Source organism: Canis lupus, chromosome 19 (genome assembly GCF_048164855.1).
Source record: "Canis lupus baileyi chromosome 19, mCanLup2.hap1, whole genome shotgun sequence".
In the NCBI taxonomy this organism is placed as follows: Eukaryota; Metazoa; Chordata; class Mammalia; order Carnivora; family Canidae; genus Canis; species Canis lupus.
In genome coordinates, this window is record NC_132856.1 from 48,115,101 (window position 1) to 48,134,569 (window position 19,469).

Genomic DNA, 19,469 nt, shown 5'->3' on the forward strand with positions numbered 1-19,469 from the left:
TATTATATACTATAATACTATATATAGTATATGTAACATATAGTATACCATATTAATATGGTACATATGTTAAAAAGGCATATAATATATAATATACTGCATATATTTTATATATGCTATGATATAAATTATATATCAATATACAAATATAATTAATATCATTCTATAGCACAATTATATTATAATAGTGATAAATATATAATAATATATTGTTATATATGAAAATATTATGTGTATAACCCCCAGTGCCCGTCACCCATTCACTAACAGGCCAACATCTATACAAATTTTAAAGGCATATAACCTTCAGAAGATCAGTTCTAGCAACTTATCTTGTATACAGTTACATTGTACATGAAGAAGTATGTAGAATATGTTAAAAAATGCAGGTCACTGGCGCACTAGCGGGTCTATGAAATAAATTTAGTGGATTCGGACCATAAGTTTTTAGAAAAATGAAACAGAACAGAATAGAATAGGAAGTATTAGAGTGCATTACATATAGCGAGGGTAAGAAGGGCTTTATTATTACATACATGTATATTATTACATATTATATTTGATAATCATTTATTATATTGAATTTTTATAAAACATAGAGTTTTATTTATTTATTTATTATTAATATTATTTTGAATCCTTGCAGGGAGCCTGTTTCTTCCTCTGCCTGTGTCTCTGCCTCTCTCTGTGTGTCTCTCATGAATAAATAAATAAAATCTTAAAAAGAAAAAGAAATCATCCGGAGAAAATTCAATCCCCTAATCTCCTGACAGCTGGAGGTAATACAATGGTGAGGAAATATGACAAAACTGCTGTGTCCCTAGAACTGTTCTATGGGTTTCAAGTATATGAAAACAGACACATCCACAGGAGATGGATGCATGCCTGATATTTGTTTTTCTCCAATTAGTTTGCCCTCCTTGCATGGGATCTAGTGGTTCTGATCTCTTGTTCTTGACCCCGAGTGATGAAGTCCATCCTATTAGCTGCATCACAGAACATATTATCTACCTGGGGACTGGAGGGCACCATCATGTGGGTGTGTCTTGTTAATGATGCACAGGGTTCCTCTTGAATGGGCAAACAATGGAAGACTTTCCTCTCTTCCACCATAAGGATAAACAAAAATAGCATAATATTAAATGCCACATTGGCCCTTTTCTTATCAAGCACTGTATCCAGGATTTCATAGTATTGTGTTTTAAATTATAATAAAGTATTTGTCTCATAGACCATGGTTTATTCTTTATAATTCCTCCCTGCTTTGAGAGATAGACCCTAAGGGAGGTTTTCTATGTTAAGAGTTTAGAAGGTGAAGGAGAGAGAGAGAAAGAGAACTAGTGGGATGGAGTCCTTTTAATTGATATGAACAGAAACTGCATACATTTGGATATGGGGCAAAACCTGGGAAAGGAATGAAGAAGGACAAGGAGGTTGGTAACAGGGCAATTTTCACAAAGGAAAGGGAAGAGTCAATGGAGAGGAAGGGATGAGAGATAGAAGGATAGAGACAAAAATGACAGCTGGAAGGGAGAAGGGGTTCACACTTGCTTTAGAACTTAAAGGATGGTAAAGAGGTGTTGCTGTCTGACATCTTATGGATATCCTTTACTCTTCCCCCCATATTACTTTCAGGAAAGTTTTAATTCTCATTCCTGTGTTTTACTTGAACTTATCTGGGGCATGTATTGTGGGCACAATGATATCTCAAGATGGCACAAGAGAGGTCAAGGTTGTAGGTACCCCTATCATGCAGATGAGATCTGTTGGTGGAGTTTACACAACACATGAGGGTAGGGGTCCCATGGAAATTTAGTTCTGGGTGACTCCGAGGCTGGGGTTTGCAAAAGCATCTGTCTGAGGATCAGGAAGGGGGCCTTGTGTGGATCCAAACTATTACTCAAAGGTGAGACCAGATATTGGAGTTGGAGGCAGATGTGTTGTTTCATTAAGGCCACAGGCACTAGTCATCTCAGGAGCATACAAAGACTCTCTGATCAGATGGTCATTAAACAGAGACAACACATAGACCAAAATGTGTTTAATTACATCCCAGAGAGGCATATGTTAATGTGGACTCTCTGGCTTGGACCACCAGGCCAACAGGGATAGGGAAGAACTGACCACAAGGAGAGGTGGGGCTGGACTGTTTGGCCACTTCCATTGAGCAAGAGACACCACTCTCTGAGACCCAGCTCTAAACTGCCCTTATTGTGGGAAGCCTTCTAGGGACCTTGACCTCAGGGCAGAGCCCTGGTTTCTCACTCTGGGATGCTCAGCTCCTGCCTTCCCTTGACCCTACCTTGACCCAAGGGGTACTAATCCAGCATCTAATCCACCCCTATCTCCCCCAAGACAGAGAGTCCCTAGTCTCTAGTCCTCTGGGCAGAGAGAGAGACAGCAGGGAACCTTTGTTGTGTTGGAGTGTTGGAGGAAGGTGTACAGGCAGTAGGTCCCTGGAGACCCTCTGATGATCTTTCTGGCCTCTCCAGACCCTGAGGGCAGCCCTTGCAGGTTGGTGTCCCAGGGAGCCCCTTGGGAGCAGCCTGCTGGGAAGCCACAGCCAGGTTAAAGCACACAGCATCAGTTCTAGGAGCCCTGAGGTCTGACCCCACACCTGCCCCTGTGTGCTGCTGACAGCATCAGGCAGGAGAGCTTTTTCTATTCTTCCCTGCTGGCTGCTTCCTGGAAGAGGCAGCCCAGGCTGAGGGGGGACCAGGAGGAACAGGGTAGGTTATAATATTTGACAGTTGTGGGGAGCAAGGCCAAGACAGGATGGGGACAAGTCCTGGAAGAATGATCATAGGACAAGCTCTCAGATTGGGAGTCTCTTCAGGTAGTGCATTCTGGGTCTTGGGTTCTTCACTCAACCTAGTGTCTTTTGCACCTTCTAAGTCTTCTTATTGGAGGCTGATTCTGTCCCCTATATAATGTTTGTACATGTGTGGAGGCCCTTTTGGTTTTCACAGCTCTTAGGGAGAGATGGGATGCTACTGGCATCTAGGGGGTGGAGGCTTGAGTTGCTGCTAAAGACTGTCCAATCTGGTATTCATGTGGTTCATTTGTCCCAGTTGGTGAACTAATATAAATTCATTATTATTAACTCAGCTCACAGGTTACATTAGGATTCACGTTCTGTATTGCACTTTCTATGAGTTTTGACAGATACAGAGTGACTTATATACACCATTACACCATCATCTACAATAGTTTCCAGTGCTCTGTGTTTCATGTACCCAAATGAGTTATGCTAGAGTGTTCATCTGCTTTTGCTTCATTCACTCAAGATCCTTTTACAGGTTTATTTATGCTACTGTGTGTGCATGGAACTGGTGTCTGGCACTCCAGTGTTTGCATCCAGCCCCTGTGACCTGCTCTCTTCCCTGTTATAGTCCCCAACTAAGCTTGTTCATAACCCCACTACAATGCTACTGAAACATCCTGTGACAGCTCCCTCAGACAGCTGTGAGCATTCAAAATAGATGGTCAGGAGCTCTGTGCTGGTACATATAGCTTGTAAAGTCTATCCTTCTCCATTCTCTCTTCTTTCCAACAGGCCCAAGGCTTAAGTTCTTTCTTCTATATTTTGACCTGCATTGGGCACTCTCTAGTCTAGGGAAATGAATGGGTGTACTGTGAAAGTGCAGGGTCATTTCCTCCACCCTCTCCTTGCCTTAAAACCATCCTTTCATGTGTCTGTGCACCTCCTCCTGTGACTTCTCTGCTCATATCCTTGTCTCATTTCTGTATTGAAGTCTCTCCTCCTTAATATAACTGGTTTCTTATTTATTCTAGATAATATTTCTTGGTCAATTTTCTGCAGTGCAAAGCTCAATAGCTAAATATTTCAAAGAATCTCAGTTTTATTTTTTATAATAAATTTATTTTTTATTCGTGTTCAATTTACCAACATACAGAATAACACCCAGTGCTCATCCTGTCAAGTGCCCCCTCAGTGCCCATCACCCATTCACCCCCACCCTCGCCCTCCTCCCCTTCCACCACCCCTAGTTCGTTTCCCAGAGTTAGGAGTCTTTATGTTCTGTCTCCCTTTCTAATATTTCCCACACATTTCTTCTCCCTTCCCTTATATTCCCTTTCACTATTATTTATATTCCCCAAATGAATGAGAACATATAATGTTTGTCCTTCTCTGATTGACTTATTTCACTCAGCATAATACCCTCCAGTTCCATCCACATTGAAGCAAACGGTGGGTATTTGTCGTTTCTAATGGCTGAGTAATATTCCATTGTATACATAAACCACATCAAGAATCTCAGTTTTAATAACTGACTGGAGAGTTACAACTTACTCAAACAAAAGCACTGTAAGGGGCTCAATAGTTTTTAGCATAAAGAAATCCCGGGTCAAAATGTGTAAGAGCTGTCTTGTTATAGTTGGTATCACTAATGGTCATGTTATCTTACTTTTTCCTTAAATTGTATGTTTTGCATGATTACTATGGGTGTAATTCTACAGGACATATTATGAGTTTGGGATGTTGATCTAATCTTCTGCAGCTTGAGTTCTATGTTTGCTCAAATATATTCCACCTTTATCCTTTTACCTTTCTAGGTAGATGATCACATCTCTTCCCTTCTGATCCTGATCATCCTTCTTTTCTTACCATCCTCAAGTAGCACTCCAGACTATCAGTTCCCAGCTAATGACCAGCAGAGACAGTGAGTAAGCTTGGCTTGTTCCTGATTCTAATATAATGCATTGTTAGTTTCCCACTTCATGTACTATTTGCCAGTTTTGTGGTATATATTCTTAGCTAGCCAAAAAAGCTTCAGTTAGTTTCGGGTTGAGAAGAAGCTTTTTTAAAATCTTCAAGGAGGGGATCCCTGGGTGGCTCAGTGGTTTAGTGCCTGCCTTTGGCCCAGGGTCCGATCCTGGAGTCCCCAGATCGAGTACCCAGATTGAGTCCCGTGTCGAGGTCCCGGCACTCCTGTGTCTCTGCCTCTGTCTCTCTCTCTCTCTCTCTCTGTCTATCATGAATAAATAAATTTTTAAAAAAATCTTCAAGGGATTCCTGGATGGCTCAGTGGGTTAGCATCTGTCTTTGGCCCAGGTCATGATCCCAGGGTCCTGGGATCAAGCCCCACATCAGGCTCTCTGTTCAGGGGGGAACTTGTTTCTCCCTCTCCCTCTGCCTGCCTGCCTCTCCCTGTGTTTGTGTGATCTCTTTCTCCTCTCTTTGTCAAATAAATAAATAAATAAATAAATCTTTAAGAAAATCTTCAAGATATGTACATATGTCAATTAGTATGTTACATATATAAAGCAATACGATGTTTTGTGTTAATTATATATAAATTTGTAAAATCATAAATAGACGTTGACTTTAGCAATCCGGATTGCTGCCTGAATGATATAATTACATAGAATTTCCTTTTTGGTTTATTCATGTGACTAATCACATGTAGGTTTTCTGATACTGTCTCATCCTTGTCCTTCATGGAATTAACCATGTATCTTCATATTCTTTCTGGCCTCAGCAGATGCAGCATCCGTGGCTGGTCAGAACTATAGCATCGTGTCTGAATTCATCCTCGTGGGCTTCTCCACCTTCCCACAGCATCTCTTGCCTGCCTTTTTTCTGTTCTACTTGCTGATGTACCTGTTCACGCTGCTGGGGAACCTGCTCATCATGGCTACTATTTGGAGTGAGCGCAGCCTGCACACACCCATGTACCTCTTCCTGTGTGCCCTGTCCACCTCTGAGATTCTCTTCACTGTTGCCATCACCCCCCGCATGCTGGTTGACATGCTCTCCAGCCACCACTCCATCACTTTTATGGACTGTGCCACCCAGATGTTCTTCTCCTTCACGTTTGGCTTCACCCATTCCTTCTTGCTCATGATCATGGGCTATGACCGCTATGTAGCCATCTGCCACCCCCTGCGCTACAACATGCTCATGAGCACCCGCACCTGTGCCCGTTTGGTGTCCTGGACCTGGGCTGGTGGCTCAGTCATGGGGATGATGGTGACCCTGATAGTTTTTCATCTCACCTTCTGTAAGTCTAATGTGATTCATCATTTTTTCTGCCATGTGCTTTCCCTCCTAAAGTTGTCTTGTGGGAATGAGAATTCCTCTGTCACCTTGAGTGTGATTCTGGTGTGTGTCTCAGCTCTGATGGGCTGCTTATTCCTCATCGTCCTCTCCTACATCTTCATTGTGGCCGCCATATTGAGGATCCCCTCTGCTGAGGGCAGACACAAGACATTCTCTACCTGTGTGTCCCACCTCACTATTGTTATTGTGCACTATGGTTTTGCCTCCATTATCTACCTCAAGCCCAAGGGCCCCCATTCTATGGACAGTAACACCCTGATGGCCACCACATATACAGTCTTCACCCCGTTTCTCAGCCCAATCATTTTCAGCCTCAGGAATAAGGAGCTCAAGAATGCCATAAAGAAAAGTTTCCAGAGAAAATTCAGTCCCCTAAGTTCCTGATGGCCAGTTTGGTGATGAAGAATATGATACATGACTGGGGGTATGATCATCTCCAGGGGACTGTTGTAGGTATTCAATATATGAAATACTAAATAGGTATTGTTGGATGCATCCATAGGTGTTGGAGCAGGCTACATATTAGTTTTTCCATATGTTTGTCCCCTCTCTCTTGCATAGGCTCTAGCAATCATCATCTCTTATTTTTGACCCTTTGTGATTAACACCATCCCATTACCTCTTTCCAACAATGTGTTATTTCTCTATGGGCTGGTAGAAAGAGTCACATGCATGTGCAGGCATTGATGAAGAGAGTTCTTCCTCAATAGACAAGCAAGGGAGGACTCTCACCTGCCTTTACCATAACATACATAAAGGTAACATAATAATAAATGCCACCAGCACTGGGGCTTTTCTCACCAGGCACTGTGTCCAGTGTTTTTATAAATGTTCTCTGAATTACAACAAATGCAGAAAGAAAATTAACTATTTTTCTCCAAGGAGATGGTTGAATGTAATAGTTCCTTCTGCCCTTGGGACAGATAGACCTGAAGGATGTTTCTATGTTGAACTTAGTTGAGTGATGGATGTCAGAATGTGACATGGAGAAAAGGAGAGAGATAGGGTGGCAAGGAGGGTTTAGTGCTGAGGTAAGAACATACAGAATGTTAAATGTGTGTTGCTTTCTGACATCTTATGGAAATCCTTTTCCCTTTTTCCCTACGTTGCTTTCAATAAAGTATCAATTCTCATTCCTGTGTTTTATGTAATCTATTTGGAGCACGTCTTGGAGGACACAATGCTATCTCAAGATGGCAAAAAGAGAGGTCAAGGGTGTGGGTACCCCTTTAATAGATGAGAAATGTTGGTGGAGGTCATACAACATGTAAATGAAGGGGTCACATACAACTTTAGGTCTGTTTGACTACCATGCTGGGGTTCAGAAAACCATATGTCTCAGGATCCAGGAAGGGGGACTTTTGTTGGGTAAGTTAATATTCAAAGTTGTGGCCAGATAATTGAGTTGCCAGAAAAAGACGTTTTTATAACAAAAATGTAAGAATTACTATCATATGTGAGTGCCTGCTGCTTGCCAAATGTAGGAAAGGTTTCCTATGCATTCATTCTTCTAAGACCCAAAATAAAGTATTACTTTTCCACATTTATTACCCACATCTGTTACTTCTCACATTTTTTTGAGAGAGTGAGAGAGAGAGAAAGAGAGTGAGCAGGATGGGGAGAGGAAGAAGGAGAGAGAGAATCTCAAGCAGACCCTATGTGGTGCTCGATCCCAGGACCCTAAGATCGTGACCTGAGCCTAAATGAAGAGTGGGATGCTTAACCAAAAGAGCCACCCAAGCACCCAAATTGTTCACATTTTTGAAATGCATCTGCCTGCAGATGAGATGCAGTTCAGGATCTGAGACAGGAGGTTACCCAGGATCACCCAGATGGGCCTGCTATGATTGCAAGTGTCCTTATAAAAGGGGGCAAGAGGGTTAAGACTCAGAGAGAAGTCTAGGGGTTGTGACACAGGAAGGAGGGATTGGAGTAACTGAGGCGGGAACTTGAGCCAAGGAATGCCTGCTGACTCTCACTGCTGGGAAAGCAGGAGACAGATTCTCCCCTGATTCCCCCAAAGGACACAGCCCTGCTCACACATTGACTCACACCTGGTGACCCTGACTTTGGCTTCTGGCCTCCAACATGGAGGAGGAGAGATGTGTATGGTTTTAAATCACTGGTTTATGTGCTTACAGCAGCCCTAGAAAACTGACTCCTGAAATGGCATCCTGTCATTATATGTTATGTGATTTCATGACAAAATTCATTTCAAGCCAGATTCTTAGGCCATTCTTCTTTATGGAGAAGACTTAGGGCATTGAGATTCCTTAAGGGAAGGGCTGAGTATCTTTGGAAATCCATTAGCAGAGGTGAAGGAGTCCCAACAGCCCGGCTGCAGGATTTGCTCATTGGCTGCAAAGCCCTCAGGTGTGATGTGAGGACACACATGACTGTATAGCTGTAGGGCACCCAGCCCAGGGCCTATGGTCTCCACCCAACAAACTCGGTAGACTAGAAACTGGAGGGCACCAGGAACATTCTCCGTGCTCCGTGTGGACTGCATGAGTCAGAGGAGATGCTAAAACTCCTGAGTGATGAGGCCTCTGCATTACAAGGATACATGGACACGCACATCGTCAGAGAGAACGCTGAATTGCAGGGGCCTGACCTGGTGGAGAAACTTACATGAAGCAAAACCCACCAGGGATCCGGAGATCTGGAACTCATCTCTTTAGCTGGAAAGGGGACATTTCTACAAGGCGTTTTACCTTTTGAGTTTTTTTGTATTTGAGTTCCTCAGAGAGAAAGAAAAACCTACGTTTAATTGGGGTTCCCGAGGGCGCCGAAAGGGACAGAGGGCCAGAATATGTATTTGAACAAATTCTAGCTGAAAACTTTCCTAATCTGGGAAGGGAAACAGGCATTCAGATCCAGGAAATAGAGAGATCCCCCCCTAAAATCAATAAAAACCGTTCAACACCTCGACATTTAATTGTGAAGCTTGCAAATTCCAAAGATAAAGAGAAGATCCTTAAAGCAGCAAGAGACAAGAAATCCCTGACTTTTATGGGGAGGAGTATTAGGGTAACAGCAGACCTCTCCACAGAGACCTGGCAGGCCAGAAAGGGCTGGCAGGATATATTCAGGGTCCTAAATGAGAAGAACATGCAACCAAGAATACTTTATCCAGCAAGGCTCTCATTCAAAATGGAAGGAGAGATAAAGAGCTTCCAAGACAGGCAGCAACTAAAAGAATATGTGACCTCCAAACCAGCTCTGCAAGAAATTTTAAGGGGGACTCTTAAAATTCCCCTTTAAGAAGAAGTTCAGTGGAACAGTCCACAAAAACAAGGACTGAATAGATATCATGATGACACTAAACTCATATCTCTCAATAGTAACTCTGAATGTGAACGGGCTTAATGACCCCATCAAAAGGCGCAGGGTTTCAGACTGGATAAAAAAGCAGGACCCATCTATTTGCTGTCTACAAGAGACTCATTTTAGACAGAAGGACACCTACAGCCTGAAAATAAAAGGTTGGAGAACCATTTACCATTCGAATGGTCCTCAAAAGAAAGCAGGGGTAGCCATCCTTATATCCGATAAACTAAAATTTACCCCAAAGACTGTAGTGAGAGATGAAGAGGGACACTATATCATACTTAAAGGATCTATTCAACAAGAGGACTTAACAATCCTCAATATATATGCCCCGAATGTGGGAGCTGCCAAATATATAAATCAATTATTAACCAAAGTGAAGAAATACTTAGATAATAATACACTTATTCTTGGTGACTTCAATCTAGCTCTTTCTATACTCGATAGGTCTTCTAAGCACAACATCTCCAAAGAAACGAGAGCTTTAAATGATACACTGGACCAGATGGATTTCACAGATATCTACAGAACTTTACATCCAAACTCAACTGAATACACATTCTTCTCAAGCGCACATGGAACTTTCTCCAGAATAGACCACATATTGGGTCACAAATCGGGTCTGAACTGATACCAAAAGATTGGGATTGTCCCCTGCATATTCTCAGACCATAATGCCTTGAAATTAGAACTAAATCACAACAAGAAGTTTGGAAGGACCTCAAACACGTGGAGGTTAAGGACCATCCTGCTAAAAGATAAAAGGGTCAACCAGGAAATTAAGGAAGAATTAAAAAGATTCATGGAAACTAATGAGAATGAAGATACAACCGTTCAAAATCTTTGGGATGCAGCAAAAGCAGTCCTAAGGGGGAAATGAGTTCCTCAGAGAAAGAGAACTATCAGGATGGATGTGTAAACATATACTTGTGTATATATATATATATACACGGGTGTGTATATGTCATATAACATATTTAATGTTACAATATGTTTTGAATTCATCTGTTTATTGCTTGTGGCTGTCTCAGACCCTTAAGTACATCTCATCTGCATGCAGTCCCTTTGACCAGGAAAGGGAACATAGTCACAGGCTCTGGATAAGGGCATCTCAGGTAGAACAGATTGGCATGAGTCATTAACACCAATAATTGTAAAATAATAAAATGGAACCCCAGGGTCTCATTGTCAGTGTTGATGTGTACAAAGTGTCTCTGTAACTCCTCTGGAGTCAGTGTTTCTCTCTGGCTGTGTGAAAGAGCTGTGTGCCCAGGCTGTACCTGCCCTCTTCCCTGAAAGGTGTCTATTCCTTGTAATGACAGCCCTCTCCTCCTGGTCACAACCACACTTCTCTCTGCAGGCACGGGAGAGAGAGGTGCATTCCTGATCACCAACTGCACACACATGCAGATTGTAATAGATTCCTGCTTCAGCACTTCAGGACACTGTGGCTGGGGACAAATAATCTCTTGCATTTTCTACTTTTCAAAAATGTGAATAGTAATAGATGTGGGTCATATCTAAATGTGCAGAAATAATAATTTGAGGGTAGAAAAGTGAGTGCACAGGAAACCCTTCCCACAACATTTGGCAAACAGCAGGCCCTCATATGTGATAGCCATTCTTAGGTTTATTATTATAGAACATATGCTGCTTGCAACTCAAATATCTGGCCACAACTTTTAGTAAGAATTTATACTTACATATACATATATATATACATATACATATATATATACACACATATACAGATGTATACAATGTAGATGAGAAATGTTGGAATGAAGGAGTCGCATGGAGATCTGTCTGACTCAAATCCTAAGGTTCTGGAAACCATATATTTATTTATACACACACACACACATACATATATATACACATAAACATATATACACATATGTATACACATATATGTGTATATTTGTATGTGTGTATGTATGCACAAGTGTATATGCATACATTTGTATATATGTGTGTGTGTGTGTGTGTGTGTGTGTGTGTGTGTGTGTGTGTGTATAGTTTCCAGAACCTCAGGATTGGAGTCAGACAGATCTCCATGCGACTCCTTCATACCAACATTTCTCATCTGCATTAAGGGTGTGATCTTCACATAGCCATCTCTCTCTGTGCCATCTTCACATAGCACTGTACCCTCCAACACATCCCCCATATAGAGTCAAGTAAAACACAGGAACGAGAAATTGATGTTTTACTGAAAGTAATGTGAGGCAATAGGAAAAAGAATTTCCATAAGTTATCAGAATGCGATACCCTTTTAACATTCTGTATGTTCTTAGGTAAACACTGAACCTTCTCCCCTACCCCATCTCTGTCTCTGTTCCTCTGTCTCTCTCTTTCTCCACTTTGCATTTTAGACATCTGTCACTCAACTCATATCAACATTGAAAACTGCCTAGGGTCTATCTCCTTCAAAGACAGTGCGAAACTATAAACAGTCAACCATCTCCTTGGAGACAAATAGTTTATGTTCTTTTGTGCATTTGTTATAATTAAAAGATAATACTTATAAAACACTGGACACATGATGGGATTAGCACTGGGTGTTATGCTATACGTTGGCAAATTGAACTCCAATTAAAAAATGAAATAAAATAAAAATAAAACATTGGACACAGTGCCTGATAAGAAAAGCCTCAATGCTGGTGGTATTTATTATTTTTTAAAAAGATTTTTATTTATTTAATCATGAAAGACACAGAGAGAGAGGCAGAGACACAGGCAGAGGGAGAAGTAGGTCCCCTGTGGGGAGCCTGATGAGCAATGCAATCCCAGGACCCCTGGGACTTGTATTGACCTGAGCCAAACACAGAGGCTCAACCACTGAGTCACCCAGGTGCCCTATGGTGCTATTTATTATTATGCTTATTTTTGTTTATTCTTTTCATGGCAGAGAGGAAGGTCCTTCTTTGCTTCTTCACTCAAGAAGAACCATTGACATTAGTGCCCAGACACATCCATGTGATGCCCCTACCAGTCCATAGGTAGATAACACATTCTTAGAAAGAAGTAATATGAGGGGGTTCATCACATGGGGTCAAGAATAAGAGATAATGATTGCTAGAACCTATGCAAGAGTGAGGAAAACCGTGGTAGAAAAACAAATACCTAGCCTGCTCCAACACCTATGGATGCATCCAGCAATACCTATGCAGTATTTTCATATACTGATCCCTACAAAACTCCTATGGAATCAGTCCTTATTATTCGCAGCACTTCTGTCATATTTCCTCACCACAATATTTCCTCTAGCTGTCAGGAGCTAAGGGGACTGAATTTTCTCTGGAAGCTTTTCTTTATGGCATTCTTGAGCTCCTTATTCCTGAGGCTGAAAATGATTGGGCTGAGAAACGGGGTGAAGACTATATAGGTGGTGGCCATTAGAGTGTTACTGTCCGTAGAATGGGGGCCCTTGGGCTTGAGGTAGATAATGGAGGCAAAACCATAGTGCACAATGACCACAGTGAGGTGGGACACACAGGTGGAGAAGGTCTTGTGTCTGCCCTCAGCAGACGGGATCCTCAAGATGGCAGCCACGATGAAGACATAAGAGAGGACGATGAGGGATAAGCAGCCCATCAGAGCTGAGACACACACCAGAATCACTCCCAAGGTGACAGAGAATGTCTCCTTCCCACAGGCCAACTGTAGGAGGGAAAGCACATGGCAGGCAAAATGGTGGATCACGTTAGACCCACAGAAGGTGAGATGAAAAACTATCAGGGTCACCATCATCCCCATGACTGAGCCACCAGCCCAGGTCCAGGACACGAGGCGGGCACATCCACGGGGGCTCATGAGCACGTTGTAGCGCAGGGGGTGGCAGATGGCCACGTAGCGGTCATAGCCCATGATCATGAGCAAGAAGGAATGGGTGAAGCCAAACGTGAAGGAGAAGAACATCTGGGTGGCACAGGCCACAAAGGTGATGGAGCGGTGGCTGGAGAGCATGTCAACCAGCATGCGGGGGGTGAGGGTAACAGTGAACAGAATCTCAGAGATGGACAGGGCACACAGGAAGAGGTACATGGGCGTGTGCAGGCTGCGCTCACTCCAGACAGTAGCCATGATGAGCAGGTTCCCCAGCAGCGTGAACAGGTACATCAGCAAGTAGAACAGAAAGAAGACAGGCAGGAGATGCTGTGGGAAGGTGGAGAAGCCCACGAGGATGAATTCAGACACCATGCTATAGTTCTGACCAGCCACGGAAGCTGCATCTGCTGAGGCCAGAAAGGATATGAAGATACATGGTTTATTCCATGAAGGACAAGGATGAGACAGTGTCAGAAAACCTACATGTGATTAGTCACATGAATAAACCAAAAAGGAAATGCCATGAATTATATCAATCCAGGCAGCAATCCTGGATTACCAAATTTCAGTTCCTATTTATGATTTGAAAGTTGATAGATAATTGACATGTAACATTGTATTATTTTAGATAAATAGCATGATGATTAATATATGTATATATCTTAAAGATTTTTTTAAAGGATTTTATTTATTTATTCATGAGAGACACAGAGAGGCAGAGACACAGGCAGAGGGAGAAGCAGGCTCCATGCAGGGAGCCCAATGTGGGACTCGATCCCGGGACTCCGGGATCACACCCTGAGCCAAAGGCAGACGCTCAACCGCTGAGCCACCCAGGGAACCCTTAAAGATTTTTAAAAAGCTTTTTCTAAACCTGAAACCGACTGAGACTTTCTTAACTAAGAATATATACTACAAAACTATCAAATAGTATATGATGTGGGAATTTATCAATGCATTATTTCAGAATCAGGAATAAGCAAGGCCACTCACTGTCTCTGCTGCTCATTAGGTGGGCACTGAAAGCCTGGAACAGTACTTGAGGAAAGATATAAAAAGAAGGAGTATCTGGATTGGAAGGGAAGAGGCGTGATCACCTATCTAGAAAAGTAAAAGAATGAAGGCACAATATATTAAAACAAAGAAAGAACACAAGCTGAAGAAGACTAGATCATCTTCCCAAACTCATAGCATTTCTCATAGAATTATACCAACAATAATCATGCAAAACATAGAATTTAAGGAAAAAGTAAGATAACATTACCATTAGTGACACAAACTATAAGGAGACAGCTCTCAAATATTTTGGCCTGAGGATTTTTCTTTTCTTTTCCTTTTTAACAAAGACTTTTGTTTATTTATTTATTTCAGTGAGAGAATGAGAGACAGCCTGATTTGGGGAAGGGCAGAGGGAGAGGGAGAAACAGACTCCCCACTGAACTGGGAGTCCAACGTGGGGTTCAATCCCAGGGATCATGATCTGAGCCAAAGGCAGACACTTAACCAACTAAGCTATCCAGGAGCCCCTGGCTTCAGGATTTCTTTATGCTAGAAAACTATTGAGTCCACTAGAAAGCTTTTGTTTGAATAAGTTATAACACTCCATTCTTACCGTATTAGAATTAAAACAGATTTTTTGAAAATATTTAGTTATTAACACATTTTACAGAACAATAACCAACATTTGATTCAACCTAAAGGAACAGTGTAATGTCAATATAATTAACATTTTAGGAAAGTAATTCCATCTTTTAAAAGATTTTATTTGTTTGTTTGACACAGAGAGAGAGAGTACAAGCAGAGGGAGTGACAGGCGGAGGGAGAAGGAGAAGCAAGCTCTGCACTGAGCAGGGGGCTCAATCCTAGGACACCCAGAACTAGACCTGAGCTGAAGGTAGACACTTAACCGACTGAGCCACCCAGGCACCCCAGAAAGTAACTGCATTTAAAAAACTCATTTAGTGAGAGTGTGGCTTTGTTTTATATTTTAACAAGTTTGTCCAATGCTGGCTGGGTGGGACACAAGACAATGTCTGTATCTATTCCTTCATTCAGCCTGTGGCTATATGCAGTTTTTAGTTGAACATATGACAAAAACACAGCCTCACCTTCATTGGAAAAGTGAGGACCTAATGGCCCCTAGAAAGGGTCTCTGGGACCCCAGGGTCCTCATATCACACTTTGAAAACCTCTGTTATAAAATATCTAGGAATTAGCCAAACACATGCAATATCTCCAAGGATAGAAGTTTTACCACTGATAGATATGTAGAAGACGGTCTGGATACATGAAAAACATGAAAGCCAATGTGCTCTCTTGGATGGGATGAGTTAATGTAACAATTATGTCAGTTCTTCCTCCATATTATACCCAGTGCAACTGCATTTACAATTTAAGAAGTTAGGGACGTCTGGGTGGCTCAGCAGTTGAGCCACTGCCTTCGGCTCAGGGCGTGTCCTGGGGTCCTGGGATCGAGTCCCACATCGGGCTCCTTGCAGGGAGCCTGCTTCTCCCTCTGTTATGTCTTCACCTCTCTCTGTCTTTCATGAATAAATAAATAAAATCTTAAAAAAAAAACAATTTGGGGATCCCTGGGTGGCGCAGCGGTTTGGCGCCTGCCTTTGGCCCAGGGCGGGATCCTGGAGTCCCGGGATCGAATCCCACGTCGGGCTCCCGGTGCATGGGGCCTGCTTCTCCCTCTGCCTATGTCTCTGCCTCTCTCTCTCTCTGTGTGACTATCATAAATAAATAAGTAAATAAATAAATAAATAAACAATTTAAGAAGTTAAATTTAAGGGGTATCTGGGTTGTGCTTGTCTCCTTCCCTCTGCACCTCGCCCACTCATGCACACACACACTCTCTCTCTCTCAAATAAATAAATTTGATAAATAAATAAATAAATAAATAAATAATAAATAAAAATGGAATACACAAGAGAGATACAAAGATATCTATCCTCATATTGAGACTCACTTATAGACTCAGAATAATTTTAAAAATTGTGAGCCTAGGGATGTCTGGGTGGCGCAGTTGGTTAAGTGTGTCAGCCTTACGCTGGGGTCATGATACCACGGTGCTGGGGTCCAGCTCGCTGCTCAGTAACTCCTGCTTCTCCCCTGCTTGTGCTCTCTTACTCTCTCTCTGTCAAATAAATAAAATCTTCAAAAAAAAAACAATTATGAGCCTAGAACAAACATGTATCATATGTATGATACTGGATAACGCTGGTTGGATGCCTCAGAGATATCCCTGCCTAATTCAAAACCCAATAAGTGGTAAAGGTGGCAGCACAATCAAACAGAAAAAATGGATTGTTTACTGGTTTGTGGTGGGAAAATGGTGATTTTGTGAAACGGTGTAAACCTGAGTTTGTGATTGTACACAAAGGTAGAATCCAGATGGATTTCACCCATAGAAGGGAATATGAGGTATGTAGGAGAAGGTGCAGGAGAACAACTTTGTGAACTAAGAGTGATGAAGTACTTTTAAGCAAACCTCAAAAACACAGATGGGAAGGTGATTTTAAAAAGACAAGAAAAAAATTTTAAATAAATAAATAAATAAAAAGACAAGAAATGGGTATATGAAGGTTTTATATATATGTCATTCATATATATATGAAGGTTTGTATATAAAGAAAGCATTTGAATTTTATAAGCATATCTTCTGTAAGAGCTGATGCCATTCTCACTAGTAAATGTTACTGATTGGAAAATGAAACAGAAATGAACTTCCCCAAAGAATTTGATCAAAAAAGGATGTCCCAGATCCATGAACAGGTATGTGGAAATTAGGAAAAGAGCATTTGTGTTGCTGAAAAGTGTCCTGGGAATACTATCTAAAATAAATATGAAACCAGTAACACTAAGGAGACCTCAATACAGAAATGAGCCAAGGACATGAGCAGAAAACTCACAGAAGGAGGCACACAGACACGTGAAAGGATGGTTTTCAGGTAAGGAAAGAGCTGAGGAAACGACCCTTGACTTTCACTATATACCTCTTCATTTCCCTGGATTAGAAAATGCCCAATGCAGGTGGAAATATGTGGAGAAAGCACTTCTCAGGGATGCTGGTGAGAACCGAGAATGGAGAAGCATAGACCACATGGGCTGTGTGCACCAGACATGTGCTTGGGACCATCTATCTCCATTGTCCCACCTGTCTGAAGGGAGCAAGTCGGAGGATGGTTCTGTAGCATTGCCTGTAGTGGGGAAATGGACAAGCCTGTCTGGGAATCGAAATTGGGAAGAGGGCAAGTCACGTGGGCTGAATGCAAACAGCAGAGCCCCAGGCAGCAGTTCAATGCACACATGGCAGCATAAATGAACCTGTAAAATGATCTTCAGTGAATGAAGCAAAAGCAGATGAACACTCCAGGGTAATTCCATTTGGGCACATGACAACTAGAGCACCTGAAATTATTCTAGATGATGCTGTAACAGTATCTACATGTCACTATACATTTGTCCAAACCCACAGATTATGCAACACAGACAGTGAACTCCTAATGTAACCTGTGGGCTGAGTTAATAATAATTAACTGGTTTACCAACTGGGACAAATGCACCACACCGATACCAGATTGGACAACCTTTAGCAGGCCTCAACCCACCAGATGCCAGTAGCATCCCTTCCCTCTCCATGAGATGTGACATCCAAAAGTTCCTCCACACATATAGAAACACTTCAGGAGAGCGGGGACAGATTCAGGCCCAAACAAGAATGCTGACTTAGAAGATTCAAAGGGCAGTAGGCTGGGTGAAGAATCCAAGCCCCAGAATGCACAACCTGAGAAGACCCCACTCCCACCTCCCCCACACACAGCAGCTGCCCAAGGCTGAGAGCTTGTCTAGTGACCCTTCTTCTAAACCCTGTCCCCATCCTGAGATGGGCCTTGCTCCCCACAACTCCAAGTATTGCCACCTACCCTGTAGCCTCCTGGTCCCCTCAGCCTGGGCTGCCTGTTCCAGGAAGCAGCCAGTGGGGGAGAACAGAAGAAGCTCTCCTGCCTGATGCTGTCAGCAGCACACAGGGGCAGGTGTGGGGCCAGACCTCAGGGCTCCTGGAACTGATGCTGTGTGCTTTAACCTGGCTGTAGCTTCCCAGCAGGCTGCTCCCCAGGGGCTCCCTGGGACACCAACCTGCAAGAGTTGCCCTCAGGGTCTGGAGGGGCCAGGAGGATCATCAGAGGGCCTCCAGGGACCTGCTGCCTCTACTCCTTCCTCCAACACTCCAACACAACCAAGGTTCCCTGCTGTCTCGCTCTGCCCAGAGAGCCCCAGCCCCCACTGAGGACTGGGACTCCCAGTCTTGGGGAAGATAGGGGTGAATTAGATGCTGGATTAATCCCCTTTGGGTCAAAGTAGGGTCAAAGGGAAGGCAGGAGCTGAGCATCCCAGAGTGAGAAACCAGGACTCTGCCCAGGGGTCAAAGCCGCTAGAAGGCTTCCCACAATAAGGGCAGTTTAGAGCTGGGTCTCAGAGAGTGGTGTCTCTTGCTCAATGGAAGTGACCAAACAGTCCAGCCCTACCTCTCCTTGTGGTCAGTTCTTCCCTATCCCTGTTGGCCTGGTGGTCCAAGCCGGAGAGTCCACATTAACATATGCCTCTCTGGGATGTAATTAAACACATTTTGGTCTATGTGTTGTCTCTGTTTAATGACCATCTGATCAGAGAGCTTTGTATGCTCCTGAGATGACTAGTGCCTGTGGCCTTAACGAAACAACACATCTGCCTCCAACTCCAATATCTGGTCTCACCTTTGAGTAATAGTTTGGATCCACAGAGGGCCCCCTTTCCTGATCCTCAGACAGATGCCTTCCCAAACCCCAGCCTGGGAGTCACTCAGAACTAAATTTCCATGGGACCCCTACCTTCATGTGTTGTGCAACCTCCACCAACAGATCTCATCTGCACGATAGGGGTACCTACAACCTTGACCTCTCTTGTGCCATCTTGAGATATCATTGTGCCCACAATACCTGCCCCAGATAAGTTCAAGTAAAACACAGGAATGAGAATTGATGCTTTCCTGAAAGTAATATGGGGGGAAGAGTAAAGGATATCCATAAGATGTCAGACAGCAACACCTCTTTACCATCCTTTAAGTTCTAAAACAAGCGTGAACCCTTTCTCCCTTCCAGCTGTCATTTCTGTCTCTATCCTTCTATCTCTCATCCCTTCTTCTCTCATTGTCTCTTCCCTATTCTTTTGTGAAAAT

General features: G+C 42.8%; 2 protein-coding genes across 2 annotated transcripts; one reads left to right on the forward strand and one right to left on the reverse strand.

Annotated features, from left to right (window-relative positions):
* The first annotated feature begins 1,699 nt into the window (after nt 1-1,699).
* On the forward strand, nt 1,700-6,832 carry LOC140611407 (olfactory receptor 10H4-like). Its single transcript, XM_072788174.1, has 2 exons — nt 1,700-1,793; nt 5,505-6,832. Exons 1-2 carry the CDS (start codon nt 1,700-1,702, stop codon nt 6,467-6,469), a joined length of 1,059 nt encoding a protein of 352 aa, XP_072644275.1. The 3' UTR covers nt 6,470-6,832.
* A 5,856-nt stretch (nt 6,833-12,688) lies between these two features.
* On the reverse strand, nt 12,689-19,216 carry LOC140611408 (olfactory receptor 10H3-like). Its single transcript, XM_072788175.1, has 2 exons — nt 19,123-19,216; nt 12,689-13,653 (listed from the first exon to the last, which is right to left on the reverse strand). Exons 1-2 carry the CDS (start codon nt 19,214-19,216, stop codon nt 12,689-12,691), a joined length of 1,059 nt encoding a protein of 352 aa, XP_072644276.1.
* Between the last annotated feature and the right edge of the window lie 253 nt (nt 19,217-19,469).

What these genes read in the sequence shown, in the direction of transcription:
- LOC140611407 (XM_072788174.1), top strand. Translation starts at nt 1,700, where the DNA reads ATGATATCTCAAGATGGCACAAGAGAGGTCAAGGTTGTAGGTACCCCT. An exon ending in AGTTTACACAACACATGAGG is followed by an intron (nt 1,794 to 5,504) that starts GTAGGGGTCCCA and finishes TTCTGGCCTCAG; the next exon opens with CAGATGCAGCATCCGTGGCT.
- LOC140611408 (XM_072788175.1), bottom strand. Translation starts at nt 19,216, where the DNA reads ATGATATCTCAAGATGGCACAAGAGAGGTCAAGGTTGTAGGTACCCCT. An exon ending in AGGTTGCACAACACATGAAG is followed by an intron (nt 13,654 to 19,122) that starts GTAGGGGTCCCA and finishes TTCTGGCCTCAG; the next exon opens with CAGATGCAGCTTCCGTGGCT.